A 25028-nucleotide genomic window follows, 5' to 3' on the forward strand; every position below is an offset into this window, starting at 1 on the left:
AAATCAATGATAACTTCAAATTGAAGCAATGTTTTTTTCTTAAGGGGACAACACAATTAAGGGGGAAAATGTGCCTTGTTGACCACCCTGGAAAATACTTTTATTTTTACTTTGCAACTTGTTACCATAGATTGCGAACCACCTCCTGTATTCAAAGTATTTTTCTTAAAACTAGGGGGAGGGAGGCCATTGCCCACCTTGCTGCCTCTTTACCATTGTAATTGCACCACGAATATTTGTTTAGCTCAAGAATATTATTTCTGAAACTTTGGAAAGGTTCAGGAACAAGTACCTCCCTAAAATTAAAAAAAAAATGGAGCTTAATATACTCCTACATTAAACAAAATTTGTGAAATTTACAAGCAAATACATCGTTAATCGTTACTCGTTACTACATAAATAAATCCAGCAGTACAGTACACACATTGAGGTAATTTTGGAGACAAAATTTTCATTTCAAACACATGTCTGGAACACAGCACTGAAGGCCAATTATGCATTTCGAAGTTTCCTTTGAAATGAAGGACATGTATTTATTTCTGTTCCTGGCAATTGTTATTCCAAAACTGACCTTTTCAGTAGTTATGTGGGTGGGGGAATCTGCAGCTGATATCAGTAGACTGGAGACAGTGCAGAAGTTAATTTTAAGACTTGTTTGTAAGAAACCTGGTTTAGAATACTGTTATTTCAAGAAAGTCAAGAGAAAGTGAAGAAATCAACAGGTAGGTCAAGAAAGTCAAGAAATTATGATTGTGGTCAATAATTTTTGCATTTTTTTTTTACAGTATATTGAATTTACATTGGTATTGCCTGCACCGGTATTTGATAAAATTGAATATTTGGAAATCTAAAATTGTGTTGAGTTGTGGTTAAGATTTGTTCACATTACATTCTTGTATATGTGGGAAGTTTTGTATAAATATGAAAGTAATGGGACCACTCCCCATTCAGGATAAAGTATGAAGCATTAATTTTTATATGCATTAACATCTAAATCTCTTGTTAAAGTAAAGCTTCAATTTTCATCTTAACCGGCCTTTTGGTAGTGGTTTTTCATTGAATGAAAATATATATTTTCTTAATTTCCAAATACACCTAAGTAGGATCGATTAAATAATTGTTAAGAACAAGGGGGGGAAAGATCAAGAAAAAGGAAAGAAAGGTCAAGAGAAAGTCATGAAAAAGTCAAGAATTTTGTATTTGTTATTTTGGTAGACATTCTGTATATGCAGTGGCGAAGCATGACATTTTTACGTAGTCATCGCAAGATTTGCCAAACGTCAGGGTGGATCTTTCAACGGAGGGGAGGGGAGGGGGGAGGTACAATATATCTCTGCGGTAAACGCCAAGGTCGTTGCCAATTCAATGTAAAAGCTCATGCCACAGACCTTACGACTACAAAAAAGACATAATTCTATCCCATACAATGAGAATTATTTAATATAATCGAAACTGAAACGAAAACACCTCAATTGTCCCACTTTTAGGTAAGAACTTTTATGGTTCGCCATCAATTGTTGTTTTGATAATGAAAAGCAGATTTCATATCGTTCAATGTGTGCTTTTCCTCTTAACAAGTAGAAATAGCAGACATTCGCAGTGGTGTGCCCAGGATTTTCGACTTTTTAGTAGCCATTCCAGAATTCCTCATTTTGCCATCTTTTCCTGCCTTTGACTTTTTTTTCCCCCAGATTATTGAGCCTAAGCATAGATTATGACCCTCACCAACCCCTCCTTGAGCATGCCACTGGACACTCGGAAGAAGAATCTTGAATCTTGATGACTCCAGTGAAACCTTGCCGTGGCTGTAAACATGGGGAAGGGGGCTGAAAACAGGGCCTGTTATGACCCAGACCTTAAAGAGTGGGGGAAAGAAAGGTTCTTGGACCTTGTCGTAGGGTCTGCCTGTTCGGAAGCGTTCGGCTGTTCTCTGCACCAGCAAAGACAAGAGGGATTCGCACCACTTCTACGATGAGCTGAGGCTTCTAACACCATTGCCTTCAATAGGAAACTTGGCACGAGGGGTAGTACTGGGGCCTTATTTCGATGCGCTAAGATTAGCGAATCTGTTGCGTATTTCGAGCTGTTTCATGCTGTCGCTTGGCTTATTTTTTTACTTCTTTATAACATATTTAAAATGCAATATTTTTACTACTTTGCTTGGTCATCACTGCATCTCCTGATGACCGAACGCCTCGCCTCTGTGTAAGAGATCAGAAATATGACACATATAGTTTTTTCTGCATTATGAAGTTTTATTCGTTTTAAGATACTTTAAATACAGCGCGTACAGTCCCTGTACTCATACTTTTTTAAAAAAAAAGCTACTAAGGCATTCGCCTGGATGAGTTGGAAAGCCTGGCAGTAGGGATTGGTATGACCTTGAAGAACGAGTTTATGTTATATTTAGAGCAGTGCCTCTGTTATACTCCTCAGTGTGAGACGTACAATCACAGTTTGTCAATAATGCCTTTTAAGCACATCACCCAATGCGACGTGGGCATGTGCGGAGAAATGCAGCAACAGAACTTCTCTTGTAAGTTTCTATTGAAATCAAATGGTATAATGCCCATTACAGGGAGACACACAGAACCGAAGCACAGAATTTCCGTGCCAGAAGTCTGCAGGTTATCTTAAGGGTTATTGCCCATTGAGTCGCCGGAAACACATCAGTTGAGTTCTGTTGCCACCTTGCTCAAGAGTATCAGTGGGCATCAAGCTTTATGTGTACACAGCGAATTGCCATGTTGGAAGCATATTTTGAGTATGCCATATGAAAGAAATGGGAGAAGCCTATCCCAATGATCTGGTACCAGGTAAAACCGTAACGGATGATTGTTTAAAATTTAGTTTCAATATTCTTTCTATGTATTTCAACATGTGGAAAGTAGTTTGCCGTCTTGTCAGTGTGTTACTGACCTCAGATATTGCAGTATTACTCAAATTTAGTGTACAAATTATCTTTTGTGTATTTCAAGATACAGTTAACAAATGTATGTATTCGTTACGTTGACAAGTTCAATAAATTATAAGCAAAAAATTCTCAAACTTTGAGTGCGGTGACTTTTCAAACATGCTGTACTTATGGTTGTCTTATTATTCCATACAAGAAAGACTAGAAATTAGGGATGGGCTGATGTGAAATTTTGGCCGATACCGATAAAGTTTCATTATAAAATTTACCGATACTGATACCAATAACCGATATTTTACTGATCCGATATGAAATTCCAAATGGTCCTCGGAAGAACCTGAATGGATCATTGACCTTTGTAAATGCATGTTTCGAGTTGACTGCAGTGCAAAGAAGTTGCATATTTATATATTTATTTTTTAAAGAAGGGCATGGAGATTTTCCATATAAATTATAACAAATCTTGTACTAAATTTTAAGATATTTATAGACATATCGGATTAGTAAAATAATTCGTAATTTTACCAATACACTGATATGCCCATATCAGCCGATACCAATGGAGTATGGATTAATCTGTCCAGTCCCTACTAGAAATGATTTAATGATGCATGGCAGAGCTAATTTTTCTTCCAGAATGCCAGTTTCTGTGAAGGAATGGGATAACTTACTATGGGATTGTAATTTGAAGTTTTGGTACTGCTGGTACTGTCACGAACCATTTAAAATACTAAGGAAGAGGTTTTCTCGGGATATCAGCCAGGTGATTTCCGGATAGGCTTCATAGCTTTTAAAATATTTAAAGTACTCCTTTAAAAGCACAATGGAGGCATAATTTTAGCTATAATTGGCAGAAAATTGTGCTAAATCAAAAACTCAAATTTTGGGAAAAATGACATCGAAAAGTAAGAAAATAACTCCACTTTTGGAAATAAATACCTAAAAAATTAGGGTCTCTAGTTTTAAGCCATATAAGACAAGTTAGGCTTGTCCTACTTTTTGAAATTCCTTATATAGTAACTTCTATAATAAGATTTATAATATTTTATAGAATATGTGATTGGTGAGAACTTGTATGACACAGTTATTGAAATGTAATTTCTGTCACCATATTGAATTATTCTCTTGATTTTTTTCCAGCATATGTTGGATTCATACACTGCTCCGCAGTATAACAAAGCTGATCCAGAAGATTTCATTCATTTATTTTTAAACAACTCTGAAAGATTGGTTGAATTTTTGGAACATTTGGTAAAGGTAAGGAAATGTTAACTACATTCAGAAGAATGTCATGTCTACAGATTTTCCATGGTGTAGTGGTTAGCATAGTGCGCTAAGACACTAGGGGTTCTAGGTTTGAATCCTGGCTTGGGTATGGCTGTTACATTGCAGTGTATAATTTCATGTTTCTGTCCGTTATTAAGGTTTGATGGTGAGGGAGCGTGAACACCGAAGTAACAAGCAACATGTAGATGAACCCTCAGTAATAAATGCAACTTTATGAACCGAAGCTACACAAGCTATGCATGTCCCTTGTCACTTGCATAACACTAATTCCTGTTCCAACATCAGTATTGGTGTGGTATTTGGTATAAGAGGTGACATGATAAGGCACGCAAAAATAAACCTCACTTCTCTGTTGTCCACCTCGGTCACTGCTTCTTGCAGGCCAAAAAGACTTTGATCCTCTAGTCACAGACAGTATAATGGTGTTTGTCATTTGTTCTGAGTGTCCCTTTGCAGCCTCAGCTTTTACCAAAGGTGTGGAGAATTTATCCTCAGAGACAGTATAGTTTTAATTGTTGATAGTCTATGAACAATCTTCTTGAAGAAGCTTTTAGCAGACATATTTTTTTTGTTATTAGGATCCTGCCTTTGATTTTGTTGCAGTTAACACTGCAGTGGCTGCGTGGAAAAACTCCTGCGATTGGTACCATGGACCACTTTTGTGCCATTATTGGTCAAAATTTCTCCAGTTTTATTGCGAGAATGTCCTTTTTGTAGTATTCAGATTCATTTAACAACAATAGGTTTTGGTGAACTGGACACACCCACTGCTTATATTTATAATGTATTTTAGAAACACATAAAGTGGGATGCATGAGTATTAGCAAGGAAATTGTCCATCACTAGGTTATTATCTTCGTTTTATGCAATAAGAGTTTCTAGAATTGAAAGAAAATGCCAAACAAGCTGCTGACCGCCTCTGTACCATCATATGTAAAAATTCATTTCTTAAAAACGTGCAGGGTGCAAGGGGAAACTTTAATGAAATTAGTCGAGGACAATTTGCCAAGTAATTCTTGTGAATCACACTGTACTTAGAACGAAATACTAAGTATCATAAAGTACTCCTGTCAGTGGTCGCGTGAATCACAATTGTACTCCATTGTACTCTAATAAAAAGTCAACAATGGATAAATTTCAAATAAATGCTGAATGAACATACTCCTTGGACTGTTCCAGGAAGATACACTGGAAGCCAAGGTCAGGAGTGTTGTCAAACTGCAGTAGGACAAGAAAATATATGACGTGCGACCACTGCAGTGTTCTGTGACTTATCCCATATTGTGTGATGGGCACAAATAATATATGTATTGATGTACCCATAATTTTAAAGTCAATCAATATTGGTCTGGTATAGGCTCAATCTTTCTGTTTTTATACAAACCTTGCATGCAAATAAATATGATTGATATATGAGACATTGCTGTAGTTCTTGACTAAATATAGCAACAGAGCTGCTACTATTGGTTGTTAAATTGTGATTTATTTTCTCTCATGAAGGAGCAGCCCAATTCCAGCACACTTGTGTATAATACGTTAATAGAGCACTACCTCCATGTGTGGTCGTCATTGGAAGATCAAGTGAAGAAAACCCAGTGTGAGCAGAAGGTGGTTCAGATGTTGCAAACTGCAGATGCTAATTACGACAAGGACCAGACGTTAATTCTTTGCCAGATACACAATTTCAGAAATGGAATCTTGTATCTTTACGAGGAAAGGAAATTGTGAGTATTGTCTAACAGCATGGATGATAATTAAGTCGCATTATTATTGTTCCTTGAATTTCCTTATCTAAGTTGTGTGTGTTGGAAGTAGTTTTATATTTATTAGGGGTGTTCCGATACCAACAGTAGTGATACACATTTTACCAATATCTGATTGTGTACCAATCAAAATGACAGGTAATCATGAGGAACTTGATCAATCCATTACCCTCTTTTATATACAGGGTGATTCTAAAGGTAGGGTACAAACGAAAACCACAGATACCTCCCATGAAATAGAGACGAAAGTGCCCCTTCCACTTTGCCGAGAGATGCCTCCGTGAGGAGCTAGACAACGCCGAAAACGTGTGAAAATGAACTTCACACCGCTGTACAGCCAGTACCAGTGAAGATAGAAAGGCGGAACAAAAGAAGTCAAAAGGAACACCAAAGTCGCCCATCCGAAAAACACCAGGTGGCCGCTGCGCAACACATGTGCATGGTGTTCCACAAAGAAAATAGGAGTGTCCCGCAAGACAAATGAAGGGTAGCGATCAACAATGGTAGGGACAAAAGAAGCAATGAAGCATGAAGTAACAATTGCACAGCGAGAAACAAACACCATGACTGAAGCAGTGCACTCGAGAAAAGTAGTGCGGGGTTGCAGAACCACGGGAGGACTACGTAGGACGAAGAAACACACCGAGAATGCAAGCAAAGTGGTCCATGACACTCGACAGGCAACAGACACGTACATGGTTCGGGGCAGAAATGGCGGCACTGGCAGTGCAGCGCATGGGGAGTCCCCAAACACAGTGGGGAGACACCGCAGCAAGAACAAAGCACAGTGCAACAAAAGAGAAAGAGGACCGGACGGGGAATAGGCTTTGTTCTAATTGCTACTGGTTTTCCTCGACTGGATTCTGTGGAACAGCCAATCAGAGCAAAGTTTGGCCATGTGAAGATAATCTGTGAGTTTGCAAAGGAGAGGTTTTGTCTGTAGTTTCCGAGTGTTGGTGGCTGTTTTTATTTAGTTTCTCGATAAAAAGAAAAGCAAAGAGATGACGTACAGTGCATTCGTGTTCAGTTCATGAATATTTAGGAATTTATGCAAAGCGATGAGATGTTTATGTGAGAAATATGATTAACCAAAAATGAAAATCCTTATTATTACAGTGTATTAAATGTTTAATTTTTTTGTGAATGAATCCTGCGAATCTCATGTTTGAATATGCATACCAGAGTTAATTAAAAAGCTTGTTTGGTACACATTGATTACCATATTTTATCGAGCCAATCTCTAGTCCATACTTTTATTTTTTAATAAAAGCACAAAGCAGTAATTCTCCTACAACATTCTTCAAATTGCTCGTCCATCTTTACAGATTGTCTGCTCTGCGCAATGTCTTATGGGAACAAAAGTCTATCGACAGGTACAGTAACAAGTGCCGTGTGAGGCCAAAACTAGCACATGGGTAGCCAGTCCAGCGCCAACTAGGGCATTCCTACTGGAAATCCAGTTCCATGTGATTCGGGCTGTAGTGACACAACTTAATCTTAGGAGGTGCAAGAACATACTGTTGTATCTTCACATGTGATCATACATTTGTACATATTTATAATTTTTGTTAATACTTGCCATGTTGGTTTTATTCTCATATCTCAAAAAAGTGCTGGTATGGGCACCAAAAGAATAATACTGCTAAATAAATGGGGGAAAAAAATGAAACTACACATCTGCTGGTGTCCATGACATGAAACAAAATGGAGGAGTGAAATTTGTATATCTAGTGTCACATATTTTTGGTAAATAAAAAACAAAATTTCGGTACAAAAACAGAGTCAATGCCAGTTTCAAAAGCGGTAAATAAAATGAAATGTCTGTGTTATAGCAGTGAAAAATTGGATCCATAGCAGTATATAAAATGACGTTTTGGTTTTAAAATTGTGAATATAATCCTAAATTTGTTTTAACAACTGCACTTATTACACAAAGTAAGCATAACCCTTCCAATAGCACATTTATGTAGTTACCAGAGTATTAAGTTTTCCGTGTATAAAGGGGTCCATTTTTGCTTCTCAGATATTTACAGCAGAATTAATCAATTGTCTGTGAAGTGCATAACTCACAGGATAATTCAAACTTCAGAACTCAAAATTTTGTGTTTAAGCGTCTATTTCGCATTTTGCAGTTCATTTAGTGAAAAAAACAGGGAAGGGAAATGCACCTCGCACCTTTCAGAAACATGAAAAATTGACATTACAATGTGTTTTCGTCAAAAGCAAAATATGCATGGTTCTAGGTATATCATTGGAGTTCTAAACTTTGTATATCATATTGGAACAGTGTGTCACAATGATTCTGGAACTATCATGCCAATACTTTCTCTGTACATAAAATTCCTATTGGCCCTTCCTTATAATATTTTTATTATTGTTATCTTTACAGCATTAGGTATTTAAGAAGTCTCTTTTGAATATTGTTCAAATCTTATTTTAATATCTTTGTTACAGATACCAACAGATTTTGCTCTATCATATAAGACAACAGGACTATAAATCTGTATTGGCCTGTTGTAAAAGGTTTGGCCAGCAGGACCCTAATCTGTGGATACAAGCATTGTGGTCTTGTGCAAAGGATATGAATACACCAAATGATGTGCTGTCTCATATACTGAATGTAATAGGTATGTTAATGTAGGGAGCGAAGTTTCCACAGTATCTTGTTCATAGTTACGTTTTTGAGTTTGTATTGATTTTTCCCCAAACTTAGAGGTTTCTAAAAATCTTGAACAGCACATTTCCATTCAGTACAAGCAATTTTAAAAAAATATATTTCAGAACAGTGGATTGGAGCTTGATATGCAGTTTAATGTACTGTATTCTTCTTATATCTACATTTGGTCAGATGGTAAGTAAGAAGCAGTAAATGAAATTAATTTTCAGAACAATAGTTAGACAGTACCTTTGTTCAACATCTTTCCACATGGAATTTATATTTATTTATTGAAAAAATACACAAAATGTCAGTGTGTAATGGTTTCTTATTATTGATTATTTATGTTTCAAGTCCACTTTATGCACAGGAAGGCTAATCAGGACTGGACCTACAGTTTGAAGTGGGATCCGAACCACTATGTACCTCCACTGAGTATCGAACCCGGGACCCCTTGATTACAAGATGGCGACGCTACCACTGCGTCATCGGGGAAGCCCTATTTCTTATTAGTTTGTACCTCAGCTACTAGCAATAAATACCTAATTTACAGAAGAAAGCAGGCAGAAGGCACCTAGTGGTCCCGAACCCGCTCCCCCATCCCCAAAGAATTACCTAATTTAATAAGCAAAGTGCTGATCTCTGTGGTGGGGTAGTTAGCACAATGCACCACAGTGCCAAGAGTCCTGGGTTTGGATCTTGGCCTGAGCATTGGTGTTCTTTGCGAGTCCTTTCATCAGAGTCACTGGTAGGGGTGTGTGCTATGCGTGCTGCTGCATTTCTGAAATATTTACATAATATTATAGTATTTCTAATTCACATTCATTTCTCGTGCGAAGGTGATCATGTTAGAATTGAAGAAAGAAAATAAAGGAAATTATATTAGCAATGGAGTTGGATTTATAATAAGCTTGCAAACTATAGAAAAAGGTAACAGAATTTTCAAACGGGAACTTGAAGGTGCAAGCCTTTTGTGTCCAACAAAATGCAGTTGAATTTCACAACCTTCAACTGATTTCCTGCCATAAACTATTGCCCAGGAGTACAAACACCGAAAGGTGATTCTTTGTGTTGAAGCTGAGACCCCAAATTTGGGGGTGCACATGTTTGGCATGGTATTCCAATTTTTTCCTGAATTATGTTAATGATCTGATTTTTATGAATCTTTTCAGAGGAGAAAAAGCTGCTCTCACCGCTCCTTGTGGTGGATGCGTTATCTGAGTCAACTGCAACCCTTGGCCAGGTGCGAAGCTACTTACTGAATGTCCTACAGGCAGAGAGTGAGCTCACTACGCAGGAGCAGGAGCTTATTACAAAGTACAGGCAGGAAACTGACAAGATACGGAGTCAAATTCAAGCCATTCAGACCAGGTCTGTGCTTGTTTATCACTTGTTAGGATTTATAGGGCTGTTCTGATAACACAGCCTGCATGGGTTTGCACTGTTGTCTCTGAATAATTTCAGCATGCTGATTCCAAAACTTTAATACATATAAGACGTAAGCGAGTTACTGAAGATATATCCGCGAAACTTACTTGTAAATGTTCTATTAATTTTGGTGGCCTCTGCCACCATCCACTTGGGAACTTGATGCTTTACTGTTGAGTATCGAGTTCCCAAGTGGATGGTGGCAGAGGCCACCCAAATTAATAGAACATTTACAAGTAAGTTTCGTGGATATATCTTTAGTAACTCACGTACGTCTTATATTATCAACCACGTTGTTTATTCCCTTAACATGAATGAAATTCATTTTTACCCATCACGTCTAATTTTTTCAGAAAATAGCAATATATTAACTGCCTTAAATTTACAATAAAATGTGTAGTTCCATCATTTCCTCAATAGATGGCTCTGTTTAGATGATGGTAAAATCCTCCAATTTTGAACTATAAATGCACATAGAATAGTAAGCATTTAATCCACCTGTCTTCACAAGACACATTGACATGAAAATTGTAAACTTTGATTACGTAAGTTCCATTTTTGAAATCCCTCATAAAAATTTCCTTCACAAATGTCCAAAACTCAATCTGGGTTGATTGAACTTAATGATGTGGAGAAAAATCCTGATCTAGGGAAAAATCCTGTCGTGATGTGAAGAAATTTGTCATATCTGTCATCAGCATTCAAAATACTTCTAGAGTAACCTATTGGTTTGTAAACAACTGAAGGTTCCCTGGCTTAAATTTATTTTGTTACATTCTGAAATAGAGTAATGGAATGGCAAATATCAAAATTTTGATTGTAAAATTGTGAAAAATCCTGACGTGATGGGGAAAAATTGATGTCATGTGCGTGATCAGCATTCAAAATACTTCCAGAATCACCTATTGATTTGAAATCAACTGATTTTTTTTAAAAAAATGCAAGGTGGTGTAATTAGTCGAATTAGTAAGCACACACTATTCATTCAGGGTGTCTACCTGTCCGGAAAACCTGGAAATCATGGAAATGTTAGGGAAACTTACTGTATTTCTGGAAAAATCAATGTTTTTTTTTTTGTAGTAGTGCACTAAAAGTAGGTTTTTGGACAATGAAAAATAAGACAAGTAACAATTTTTAATTATTTTTTTTTTTTTTGGACAAACCATACTTCAATTTGATATAATGAATATGACTGGTAGTTAAATGGAAATTGTACATTAAATGCTCAAGGAAAAGTCCATGTTTTGAACTATTTTCATGGAGAAATATACTACCCTATGTTGCTATTGAAATGTCCCAATTTGTCTTACAATTTTTGGGTTATGTTTGGTATATATGGATTCATGAAAGCTTAAAATGGGACCCACACATAGATCACATTTCCGCAAAACTAGGCAAAATTATATTTGCCATTAGTACACTGAAATCAATATGAAACATAGAAACATTGAAAATACTATATTTCACCATGTTTCAATCTTGATTAGCATACGGTATAATATTCTGGAGAAATGCCACTAATAGTAATAAAATTTTTGTGCTGCAAAAGAAAATTGTCAGAATAATAGCAGGAGCTAAGAGAAATACACCCTGCAGAAAACTGTTTAAAAATTTAGGCATATTACCCTTACCTTGCTTGTATATACTTCATCTGCTGATGTATGTAAAAACAGACTTAAATGATTCCTTCAAATGTAACAACTCCTCACATGAATATTATACGAGGTGTACACCAAAAGTACGTGTCGTTTCATTCTAATTTTAAAAAAAAATCAAATACAATGAAATAACCTGTGTTTATTTTTCAACAAACTCTCCTTCTTTATTGATACATAGTTGCCATCGCTCAGTCCATTTTGTGTAGCATGTAGCATAGTCATATTTGGAGGTATGTTTTAGATACTGGAAAACAGCACTTCCCAGGGATGATCTATTGGCAAAAATGGCATCCACGAAGAGAATTCTTGAGGTTTGGGAACAACCAGAAGTCACTTGGGGCTAAATCTGGTGAGTATGGTGGATGTGTCAGAAGTTCAATACCGTGGTCAGCCAAGAATGAGGTCACAACATTAGCACGATGTGGCGGTGCATTGTCCATGTGGAGAATGAAATTGCCATTAGCCATTTGTGGTCGTTTCATAGTCAATTTTGGCAAAAATTCTGTAGCCAAAAGTTTACGAAAATACTCAGCCCGTAATTGTATGACCTTTGGGAACTGGATGAGACAATATCACTCCCTGGGAATCCCAGAAGATTGCGTATAGCACTTTGTCATTTGATGCAACCTGACGAAATTTTTTCGGGGGTGGTGAATCCGTGTGTTTCCACTGCATCGACTGTCTTTTTGTTTCTGGATTGAATAATGGAATTTGTGTTTCATCCATTGTCACAATACTGTCCAAAAAATTGTGTCCCTCCCTTCTGAATCGTGTCAAATTTGCAACACTGGATCGAACGCGAGCATCTCTTTGAGCGTCACTAAGCAATCGTGGAACCCAGCGAGAGGAAACTTTCTTTAGGCACAAATCTTTGGTGATTATTCGTTCTACTGTTCCCATTGTTAGCCCCAGGGTATCACAAATCTCCTGCATGATGACACGCCTATCTTCCATGATAAAATGTTCAACACGGTCAATGTTAGCATCAGTTGATGCTGTTTTTGAACGTCCAGACCTCTGCTCGTCTTTCACACTCGTTCGTCCATCTTTGAACTCACGCACCCACTTCCTAACAGTGTTTTCTGCAAGAGCACTATCACCACACACGGCCTCCAGTTGGCGATGAATATTGGCTGCACAACGTCCAGCTGCGGTAAGGAATTTCACAATTACCCGTTGCTCTTCAAGTGGAAATTCCATTTCCCCAGGCAGTATCAGAAACATGTCTTACTCCTTCAGGCACTGTCACTCAACTACTGCCACCTAGCACACAAAACTGACACTGCTTGAAGACGAAGGATGGAAGTCTCCGATGCCATAGTTATTTCCCTGAAAAGAGAAGAAATGTTGACTTCAGAACAAAATGGCACGTACTTTTGGTGTGCACCACGTATGAGGAATGGCAGCAACCTCACAATACCATCACACAACACCACATTATTTGGAAAGGACCAAAGTACATAGCTGTTCAGTTCACTGTTTCAATAACCTTCCAAGTGACTTAAAAACAATAGAATCAGCTACGTCATATAAAAAGCATGTGAAAAAATACCTATTAGATCATTGTTTTTATTCTGTTAACCCTTATCCGGACGTGTCCGGACAGCAGTGTCTGTCGGACACTGCATTGTTTTAAATGGATCTTGCCCTTCTAATGCAAGATTTTTATGTTTCATCGATGTGGAAACAACCGAGTAACATGATATTTAACCTAATCATCATCGTTATGTCCATAATTCTTGTATTCATCATCATCATCATCATCGTAATTGCATGTTGTAATTTTTGCAGCATAGTATATGAAACATGTTAAGCTGGAAGGTAGTGTGAGGAAATTGTTTTATTTGCTGATATATTTTTCATTTTTTCTATTTTATCGCTAATAATATTTTTACGTGATGTCTTGTTAAATACTTTTTTTTATTAAACATTTGTTAATACATATTCAAGTAATACTACAACTTTTGTTTGTACACTGTGCCCGTTTACGTAAGTGAAATGGAAAATATTTTTTTACGTCTGACCTACTTTATCAAACAAAGTCAAATATTGTGAAATGAGAAAAAAAAGAGAAACAAACAAAGTAAAAAAAATATCACATTCGCAGGAAGTATCGTTTGAAGTATGTGACAAAAAATATAATCAACAGTGTCTGATAGACACTGGTTGCCTGGATAAGAGTTAAAGAGTACCTGACAGTAAATTGCAAATTGTCACATCTTGAATGAACTCCTAGGACATGTATATGTATGTATTGATTTTATCTATTATGTGAATGTAAATTAATGTAAACATACCTTGTAACTTACAAGGAGAACTCCAAGAATCCTTAATCAAATTCATTATAATGTAATCATTGTTTTTAAATGTTATGTATACTATATTCATACACATATATGCTTGTATCTATTTGAAAATAATTATTAACTGTAATCTAATGTACTGACATGTTCCAAACCATGTGTGCAAAACAACCACTGTACGTACAATGGTCAATGGAATGAAATAAATCATGTCATATCATATATTATGATGGATACAGTGTATTATTACTAAATTTTACCATAATTATGTATTATTTATACTGTAATTGTTATTTAAGTGTGGTGTTATCTAAAATATAGTGACCTTCTTGCCATAATGTCTTTAGTCTGGAAAATGTTGGTTCTTGGTCTGGAAAACCTGGAAAAGTTATGGAATTTTGTTTTTACGAAATTGCACAGACAGCCTGTCATTGTTCACATTTTCCACAAATACTGGCCAATACTGTGGTCCACAATTTTGATTAATTCTGTACTAAATTTAGAATTAGGCCATTATTTAAATGAGCTTTCTAAAGTAATTTTCTTATTCTCTGCATGCTGGGTGGTTTGAAAATTAAATTCTCACTTCTTTATTTCAGCACAATAATATTCCAAGGATCAAGATGCAGTGCCTGTCATCACCAGTTGGAGCTTCCATCTGTACATTTCTTATGCCAACACTCTTACCATCAGCAGTAAGTATAATTTGATATATGTATAATGAAATTGATGTACAGTGGGATACACAAGTATTGCTAAGCAAATTGTACATGACTATTTTTATTAATTTTTCTCTTGCATTACATGAGTTTTAAAATATACAGGGCTAGCATAAATGATTCATTCGTTTTAAAAAGGCTATATTTTCAAAAGTATTACACGTACACACATGAAAGATATATGAAAAGAACCACAAACTCACCAAGTTTATACACCCTCTACAAATGTTTGATATGTGCCCCTTTGGTTAAACGACACACGTCCAGACAATACTCGAGCTCATTCCATACATTTTGTAGCATAATCCTGTCAATGGTCTGCACTGCAGCACTGATGTGTTCTTTGAACTCAACTAAGGATTGCGGTAGTGGGGCTAGCCCTGTATATTGAAACATATGGTGATGCAAAGATTGTCAGCAGCTTATGTGTTGTTTTTTTTTGTTTCAATTCTTGAAGTTTTTATTGTGTAAAACAAATACAATAATAAACTTGGTGGCAGACAATTTGCTTTGTAATACCGTATTTACTCATGTATAATGCACACTTTTTTCCGAAATTTTTGTTCCCAAAAACTGCAGTATGTATTATGCACAGAATAATTGAGACAGCCAACATGAAACCATGCATGTTTTCACTATGTCACTGAATATAACAACATGCGCTATGTCACTGAGTGTAACAACATGCGTGAATGCAAATTACCAGGTTGGATTTCTTTAGTATTTAAAAAAAAAACACTCAAAGTGAAATTACCATTTCCCATGATTTTTCAATTTCTAACAGAACATTTTGCGGCACTGCACCGTTCTAGCAGAATTCATGCATTCTCCTCCCGTCCCACGGGATGTGTATCAGCGGCATTTGTCAGGCAAGGAATGATAGAAAAATAACTTCCTGAGTGCTGCAAATCTATAACATAATTTTGATCTCACTTTCTTCTACTGCAGAATAAACAAGGTGGTTATGGAAGTGAAAGCATTGGGATCCTAAACACAGTGGAGGGAGAGGGGGGAGGTGGCATGGGTTGGTGACTCATTGAAAAACTATGATGTAATTTGCTTTTGATCGGCATAGCAAGAGTTTTACGATCTACAACTAAGAAAGTAATTTCTTGAACCTGAATTGTAGTGTGCATTATATACAAGATATAATTGTTGTTTCCCCCCCCCCCCATCAAAAACCAGGGTGCGCATTTTAGACGCATGTGCATTATACACGCGTAAATATGGAACTTATGCATCCCACTCTGTATACAATACAGTGCTTTCAACAACTTTTAATTGTTACAATTGCTAACAATACTCTGTAAGAATATCAGCATCAGTATGGTATCAGGTCACAGTGTTATCGATTCATCCCTAATCATCATTCATCATGCTTAACCTAAAGAGAAAAGCAACATGTAATAAACTAAATAGAAATTTTTGACCTATAACTTCGAAATTATGGTAGCGGGGTTGAATGGTTGTTATTTAAGAATTACATGTGCACATATCAAAAAAGTTTTCTAATTTTTAAGAACAGTATACTGTAAAGAACAAATACAGTTGACTTTTGCACATTAATGTTTCTTTACATTTTGAAGTATTTTGCATGTGCCACTTTACTCAACAATATTACATTGATTTCAAGGTATCTTACTGAATTGTACATTGCACTGGCAAATAATAATGTATTCTTTATTTTTCATTTTCCCCCACTTTTAGTTGTTTCCAAAGTTTTGCTGAGAATGAAAATGAGTGCCCTGCTTGTTTACCCCAAAATAAGAAAATTTTGGACATAATACGATCACAGGTGAGAGAGTGTTTTATTTTCTTTTTTGATTCAATTATTTTCAGCATCTAAATGGATTTTTTTTGTAATATATGATTTAAACAGCATGTACCAGTAAATTCAAAACACATGGTATTTTGCCCATGATTTTTGTCAGGTAAGAGCTTTACCATAACTTCTATGTCAAGTGAAAATATTATGAAGAATAATACAAAATTTTAATTTAGAAACTGTATTGGTTTTACTGGCAAGTACATCGTGACTCACTATATAAAGGCAATATTTCTCAAATCTCTCATTTGTTACATCAAACCCAATGGACTTGAAAGAAAAACACTTATATTGTTTTTGCCTAGTTGAATCAGTTCTGAAATGGTCAATAATTTATTCTAACAAAACACTTAATCTTACTGTTGTGAGTTTCTCTGCCACATTACCCTGAGGTCGGACACAGAATCAGACTCACTATATAAAAGAAAAAAATAAATAAAAAATGGGGAAAAACACAACAACAACAACAACTAGACATGCTCAATTTTCAATATGTTTATTCATAAACAACTTTACAAAACAATTGAATGTTGATGATTGATTTGTTACATAATTCAAACATTATCCACAGTGGTCTTCCTGATAGCATAGTGGCAATCAATGTTGTATTGGAATGAAGGGAACCCCAGATTGATTCCCCCCCTTGCAGCCACATTGCAGACAGGGTAATTTGAAACTATAGAATTCTGATTAGAATTTCTAAACATCAAGAAGACTTAGACCAAACATTGGCACTAGCTAAGTAATATGTACTTATGTTAATCATACCATAAGACACATTGGTGGCAAAGCATGCGAGTAGCTAACTCAGTAAATGACCACTGGAAATGCTGAGCTTGAGTGTTGGCCTGGCCACTGCTGTCCCTGTGGATAAGTCCCTTCATCAATTTCATCTAATTATCATTCTTCTTCATTGTCATAATTATCCTCAATTTTAAGTTCCTGGATTTTACATTTCACCACATTATACAGGGAGGTTATTGCAGCATGACACCGCAAGAGCGTTGGCCGCTTGCCGGCCCAGTCATGCAACAGGTGCCGGCAAATTGCGTAACAGATAGTCCGTTACACAAACCGCTTGTTTTGTAATGTTTCCACTTTTCACAATTATAGTTACAATTACAACTTAAATAAGCACGTACCTTGTCGTAAGGATGCTGGAAAAGGTGTCCTCTAAAATACAAATATTTCTGGCACTTTATTTTTGACATGTAATCTTTCTTAGACACCGCGAGAGCGTCGGCCGCTTACCGGCCTTGTCATGCATCAGGTGCCGCCAAATTGCGTAACAGATAGTCCGTAACAGAAACCGCTTGTTTTGTAATGTTTCCACTTTTCACAATTACAGTTACAATTACAACCTTATTTCAGACATGTAATCTTTCTTAGACATCTCTACTTTATCCTCGGTTGACAGAAAGGGAAGACAGCATCGCGGCGCATAAAGCAAACCGAAAGTGTAAAATTATATTTAAAACTAATAATAATGATGATCACTAACCTTCTGTGTTATAAATGATGTTGAAAATGACCTCCTTCAACACCAATACATTTCCGGCATCTGCGTATGAAATTCCTCTGAACATCCATAAGCTCCTCAGGTGTGATTCTGGCAATTTCTCTTCTTATATTTTCTTTTAAATCCTCTATTGTACGCGGGTTATTCTGATACACTTTGTTTTTTAATGTTCCCCATAAATAATAATCACAAGGAGTAAGATCGGGGCTACGAGAGGGCCACAACTCAGTACTGATAATTCTGTCCTCAAAAATCTCGGCAATAAAATTAAGTGATTCATAAGCAGTGTGAGCAGTAGCAGAGTCCTGCTGAAAAAATGACTGCTGGCATTCAATGTCCGTTAATTGTTCAAAAAAAGGTTGTAGTATGTCTCTTCGATACCTTTCACCATTGATAGTACCTTCATAAAAAATAGGCCCTATTATTCTGTGCACATTCAAACCACACCACACACCAATTTTTGCAGGATGGAGCGGAACTTCATGCACAAGGTCAGGTTTTTCTGCGCTCCAATAGCGATTGTTTTGTGAAATAACTCGGCCATTCAATTCGAACCAAGCTTCGTCTGAAAATATGATTAATTCTGGATTTACTCTGCCAGCAACAATATTATCCAGCATCCAGTTACAGAATCGAACTCTAGTCGCGTGATCGCGCGGTTGCAATTCATGAACCACTGTAATTTTGTAGGGTTTTAATCTAAGTAATTTAGTGGCATTTCGTGCTGATGATTTTGAAATGCCTGTTTCCTGAGCAAGCCGACGGAGGGATTTTTTTGGAGTATGTTCAAGTCGTTCACCAATTTCGTCTAGCTTTTCTTCCGTAAGAACACGTCGTCTGGAAACACGTTTCTTAGGTTCAAGAGATCCTGTCTCCCGTAATCTTTTAACGAGGTTGTAAACAGTATGTCTGTCCGGAACAGGATTGCCAGGAAATTTTCTTGCGAATCGCCTGACTACTTTTATGCAAGAGTTCGTTTTCACGTAAGTATCGTACATAAAAACTCTTTGTTCAAGACTATATTTGTTTGGCGGCATAACTAATGAATGAATAACAAATAACACACGATAAAGCACTAGCACTTTAGCACACCAACTCAATAACACAGTATAAACAACACGAGTACTGATAAACGCAAACCGAAGTGAACACGTCTAAACAACTGGTAGCCGACAGCTGTCGCATTCGCGTAGTATCGAGAGGCTTCTCGCGGCTTACCACTACTCCGATAAGCCGCTGACGCTCTTGCGACATCTGAGGAATTTCGCTTCTAGCGTCGGCTCTATAGACACTGGATGGACCAAATTTTGAGGGAAGCACAACAAAAGACTACTGTATGAGGATATGTAATGCTCCTGCCGCAACTTTGAAAAAAAAAATATGGAAATTACGACGTTCAGAAATTTTGCGTAATTACGGGGAAAATAGAACTTTGGGATTTGGCCCCCGTTTCCCCCTGGACTCACAATTGTCGGAATTTACATAAAATGTTGCTTTTTGTTCATTCTTACATTTAGAATTTAAATTTCTTAAAAAGATGCAGTTGTTGAGCAGTTATAGCCTTTTATATTCAGTTTATCCCATAGTAGCAAAAGGGGAAAAGTGCTTATTTCAAATGGCGCTCTCAGAAAGAAAAACGCACACAGTGTATGATCGCTACTTTACTTCAAAAATATTCACACGTTAAAATTAAGTGACACTGTTAAATAATTCGTTTATCTGCGCTTTCGTTTTGCATAATAATGTATACGTAACCTCCCCCCTCGAAAATCTTGGGCACGCCACTGACTCTAGTGTTCAAAAGGATTAATCTTGTGTTATCTGCAAAATAAGAGTCACGGTTTTGTTTATTCGAAGGCAAGACAAGAATGAAAAATTGAATCCTTTATGTTGGATGAGTCATTGCTGTCAGAAGCGATATGGGCAGAAATAAAGTGCCAGAAATATTTGTATTTTAGAGGACACCTTTTCCAGCATCCTTGCGGCAAGGTACGTGCTTATTTAAGTTGTAATTGTAACTATAATTGTGAAAAGTGGAAACATTACAAAACAAGCGGTTTGTGTAACGGGCTATCTGTTACGCAATTTGCCGGCACCTGTTGCATGACTGGGCCGGCAAGCGGCCGACGCTCTTGCGGTGTCATGCTGCAATAACCTCCCTGTACATTAAATCTTGCTGGTCCCAACATAACAAAATGTTATAAAATTTTCCTCGATTTTACATTTTCCTGCACTTTCCAGCTTGGTCCCCTGACAAAAAATGTAAAATCGAGGTTCCATTGTACAAATACCGTTACCCATGAATCTTTTATCATTAATCTTGGCGGTTTCTGCTACCTTTTTAGGTGGTGAGAATGGCCATCAAAATTGAGAGAAAGAAAGATATGCATATAAGGAAAGTACACGTTACTCATATACAAACTATCATGATGAGGTGATAAGTGCAGTTACGCATGAAGTTTAATTTCAAAGTGCAGCAGTGGTCAAATATTACAGCAAGTATTATTATTAAGAAGATTTTTTTATCAGCTCAATACTATCCTTATCCATGAGTAATATGTTACAACATGAACAAAACACTGGTTTATTATTTAAAATATTTTATTTCAGGAACAAAGCCGGGATTTACATGAAACATTCCATAGTCAGCTGGAGAGAGCGGAGGATGGGTTCTCCTTGGTAGCAGACTATTTTGGACGAGGAATTTTCAATAAATTGACTGTAATAACAGATACCCCACCAAAAGAGAAACCAAGTAAGTTCTGTTGTTGTTGCTACATGCTTGTGTTATTTAATCGAGTTGCTATGATTTTCTTTTTTTAAATGGATTGATATTCCTAGTCCTCTTGTTTATGGCATCTAGTAAAGGGTAGGAAAGCATTTTGTGCTCAGTGCTGTTTGGAGCGTGCAATTCCTCAATACACAACTCTGACTTGTTTGAAATAAATGTTGGTGCATGAGCACACAAGCAGTTTCAAAATGCTATGGGAAGAAATACAAGTTTCATTTCTGTCAATTTGCTGCATACATTATTCTTCCTTGCATTCAAGCAAGCAGTCTACAGTGGAACCTCGATTTTACGTTTTTTAAGGAGACCAAGGTGAAGAAACTTAAAATACGGGAAAATTTTACATTTTGCTATGTTTGGGCCATTAAGATTGAATGTATAATGCAGGAAAATAACCAGGGAACTTAAAATCTGGGTTTCGCTGTATTTTCTTTTAAAGCACTATTTCTGTGCTTCAGAGGACACTTTCCTCAGTCCAATTACTGATGGTTAATATTTTTATGTTAATAAAAATTTAATCTTGAAAAATAAATTAATGTAGTATTTTTTTTAAAAATATATCCTTTACTTTTTCCTTTGCTTGTATTTTGCAGAGCCTACAGTTCCAAAACCACTAGATTCTAGTCAGACTCTGTCTTATGGACGAGGTGCAGAAGCTCGCTTGAGGCTGGGAGAAGGTTAGTGAATGATTATAAGTGAGAAAAGAGAGAAAATTTTGGAAAAGGTTGAACTCGGGGATACCATGTGTGAAAATACTGACACCCTGTTATATTAATATTAGTGTTAGTTTGGAAAGAAAACTAAAAATGTTCCTGCTCGCCTCACTTGCAGTACAACCATTTTTGCACGATCCATCTTTTCAGACAGTTACTCTGTATGATTTGTTCATGATAATATTACGTATATATCTGGTAGTAAATACAGTCCACACCTATTTCAGGAATTGAAAATGGTCTAAATTACGAAGTACTTGTTTGGCATTTTGATGGAATGATTATGAACATGTAACAGTTATTAAGTTATTCTCTGTTTTGGTGTTCTATTATATTTAAAGTAGGTGTGCACCATTTCTACAGCATTGTAATATTAGAAATACCAGCCCATTAACAATTATCTGTATGCAGTAATAATGCCAGATGTGCATTTCAGCCTCTTGTCAAAGGACAATTTTGTCTCAATAAATAAGCAATAATATTTTTATGTAGAGGAGCAAGGGCATTTTATACAAAGTTATACATTTATTTTTCTAAGAATACCTTACAGTGTCAGTGAACTGTTGATGGCATGTAAATATTAAAAAAGAATTGTAGGTTAGGTAACATAATTTATTTTTGCTTTGTGTGCAGGAATCTCTAGCTACAGCTTTCAGCAAATTGATCTGCATAAGCACTACCTTAACATAGATTGCCTTCTGTACTTTCAGTTGCGCCAGCTACCATTCCAATTGAAAGCAGACCTGTGATACGAGACACTAGCAAGCCAACGGGTGGTTTAATTCCAGCAGCAGAAGGGAGACTTCGCCTCGACGAAGGTACACGTGTTGCAACTCTAGGCCAACCAATGCCGCCAAAAGTTGCAAGCTCTTCACAATACAGTTCGTCCTTGGATTCGAATTATGCAAGAAATGCGGAACCGACTGCTAGAATGCCATCTCGGGGTTCACCTACGGTGCAGAGACTGCAGCATTCGCCAGCTCTTTCGAGGGGCAGATCTCCGGATGCTAACAGAAAGCAACCGGCTCCAGCTACAAAGAATCCTTTTGAAGATGACTATGATGAAACGAAGAACCCATTTGCAGATGAAGATGAGGACTATGATGCCACAAAGAACCCTTTTGCTGAGGACGATGATTATGATAAAAACTTAAATCCATTTGCATCATAGTGCTACTGCAAACTATTGTACATTACCACAGCAAGAGATGGATATTGTGTTGAAAAGAAGAGTTATGTCATATTTACTTTCATGTTGCTGCACCGTTGCTGATCTAGAGTGTCTAATTACAAAGAAAGAATCTGAAGGAAGTCATTATTACAACATTAAATGATAATGGCAAGTGCATTTTCTTAGAGATGAGTATTGATTTTTTTGAACAACCACCTGGCTACAGTGTTTTAACGCTCCCCTACAATTCAGCTACTTCTGTTAAGAAAATAATATTAATTTGGTTCTGTTCTGTTAGAATGGAACCTTTGCATCTCTTTCCTCATTATTACATGTACATGTAAATGTGCATTTATTTGCACACATGTAAAATGACTTAATTGGCAGAACACTGTGCTGTATTATCCTATTTCCCCAGTTTCATGGTGATAAACGTAATTTATCCATACAAATCTCCTCATTTACATTACAAGTATACGTAAATAAATAAACATTAGAGAGAAGATTATTATAAAAAAAAATAATTTGAAATATGGATCTAGTTAACTCTGGTTAGAGATCGGTTAGTTCATGTGAACTCTCCAGCTCAACTATTGCCCATTTTTGGGGAGCAGGAAAAGGTTAAGGTCCTTGCCTTGACTCATTCTTACCCAACAGGTTGGTAGGTGCCAGAGCTTGCCTTGATACTTTCCTGGAGATGAGGCCTGCTCGAAAAGGTTCTTATGTTCTTAAAGAAATATGGAAGTTATGTAGTCACGGACACTTCTGGGTGTAGTAATCGTTTTGAAAGTCAATGAAATTGTTACAACCCAGAAGTGTCTGTGACTGTACATGTAATTAATTCAGTAATGGAAATAAATAATGCTTGTGGCTATCATTAAATTTTTAGCCTTTACCCAGGAAAAATTTAAGGTAATTTTTGTGAAAACTCCTATGCATAAGAATATGAGAATCATTGCCAATGTATATTTGTAAACTTGCACAAATTTGCAAATTTGTATCCCCATTTGTACCATATGCAAAGATTTAAAAAAATATGAAAAAGAGTTCTACTGCCTTACAAGATACCAAGCTATTTTTAAGCAAGAGAATTTTCAGTGTCATAATAAAATATGTATTCACATAGAGTACCATAGTTACATGATGTCCGTGTAAATTGTACATATTTAAAATGCAATGCAACATCACTGTAATTTACAAAATAATGAATTCTACACCACATATTTCATGGATTACCTGTGGAATTGTTTATTAACTTGTTAATCATGTTCACAAAACTTGGTTCTCGATATTGTTGTCTTCATTATGAAACACAATTATGTTAATCTGCAAGTTCAATTATTTTGGTATCTGATTTCTTTAAAAAGCAATTCTTGTAATGTATAGAGAGAAATAACTTTCCGTTTATATATTTAATTTCCGTGTGAAGTGAATGCCATTTTCTAAACGTTATATATGTTTATGTGTATGAATATTGAGTTATGTAAATTAATGTATGATTTCCCATGCATGTGTTTGTCTTTTCTAAGAGTTATTTATGTAAAAAGTAAGTGGTATGTAAATATTTTCTATATATTGTGTGCATATGTGATGAATGCATTAAAGGTTTAATATTGAATTTATACATGAATCATTTTTCCCATGTTCAGTGGCATATTTAAAATTTCAATGAAACATTTTAAGTCAGCAAGTGATGATAACCATATTTTTTTATCCAGTTCCTGGACAATTCATGAGAGAGGAATCTCCCACCTTAAAATGCCAATGTTTCGACAAAAGAAAAAATGAAAAATTTGTCATATATTGTGTTTTGCCTATTTTATGTTGCTTTTGTACCCCTTCGGTGAAATGGAACGATGGGATGAATATTGATTAGATGAAGGGAAAACAGGAACGTCCGAGTTAGGACTCAAACCCTTGAACCTTTGGCAGGAAGATCATGAGCGTAGCATTCAGTGTGCTCTGTCACAGTCAGAAAGGATTAACAATGAAATGTTGGCCCATTATCAAAGCAGTGTTACCCAATTTTAAAGTATCTTCCAGTGTGGCTGCATACATTTATCAAAATTTAAAATACCTGCGCAAAATAAATCAAATTAATTCTAGAGATCCAAGTTTGTTTCTCATCTTTATTGGGATGAGGTATATTAAGACCCAGAGTTGTTGCCTCCCTTAGATTTCAGATGAATTTATGAGTAGACTGGTATGTATCTATGTATTTTAATTCCTTAGGTAATGGTTTAGATCAGTGTTTCTCAAACGCGTACCCCCAGGGATACATGAA

At 36.3% G+C, this 25028-nt stretch overlaps 1 protein-coding gene across 1 annotated transcript in view; it reads left to right on the forward strand.

Moving 5' to 3' along the window:
• Vps11 (vacuolar protein sorting 11) overlaps positions 1-24343 on the forward strand; it is an 83557-nt gene extending 59214 nt beyond the window's left edge. Inside the window, exons 13-21 of the mRNA XM_083132193.1 lie at positions 4055-4171; positions 5702-5925; positions 8419-8591; positions 9793-9991; positions 14609-14704; positions 16436-16523; positions 20683-20827; positions 21454-21537; positions 22284-24343. Coding sequence (XP_082988319.1) covers positions 4055-4171; positions 5702-5925; positions 8419-8591; positions 9793-9991; positions 14609-14704; positions 16436-16523; positions 20683-20827; positions 21454-21537; positions 22284-22744 — 1587 coding nt within the window. The 3' untranslated portion in view covers positions 22745-24343. The remainder of the gene's footprint in view (positions 1-4054; positions 4172-5701; positions 5926-8418; positions 8592-9792; positions 9992-14608; positions 14705-16435; positions 16524-20682; positions 20828-21453; positions 21538-22283) is intronic.
• Positions 24344-25028: the final 685 nt, after the last annotated feature.

This window comes from Lepisma saccharinum, chromosome 12 (genome assembly GCF_977018435.1).
Source record: "Lepisma saccharinum chromosome 12, izLepSacc3.1, whole genome shotgun sequence".
NCBI classification, from domain to species: Eukaryota; Metazoa; Arthropoda; class Insecta; order Zygentoma; family Lepismatidae; genus Lepisma; species Lepisma saccharinum.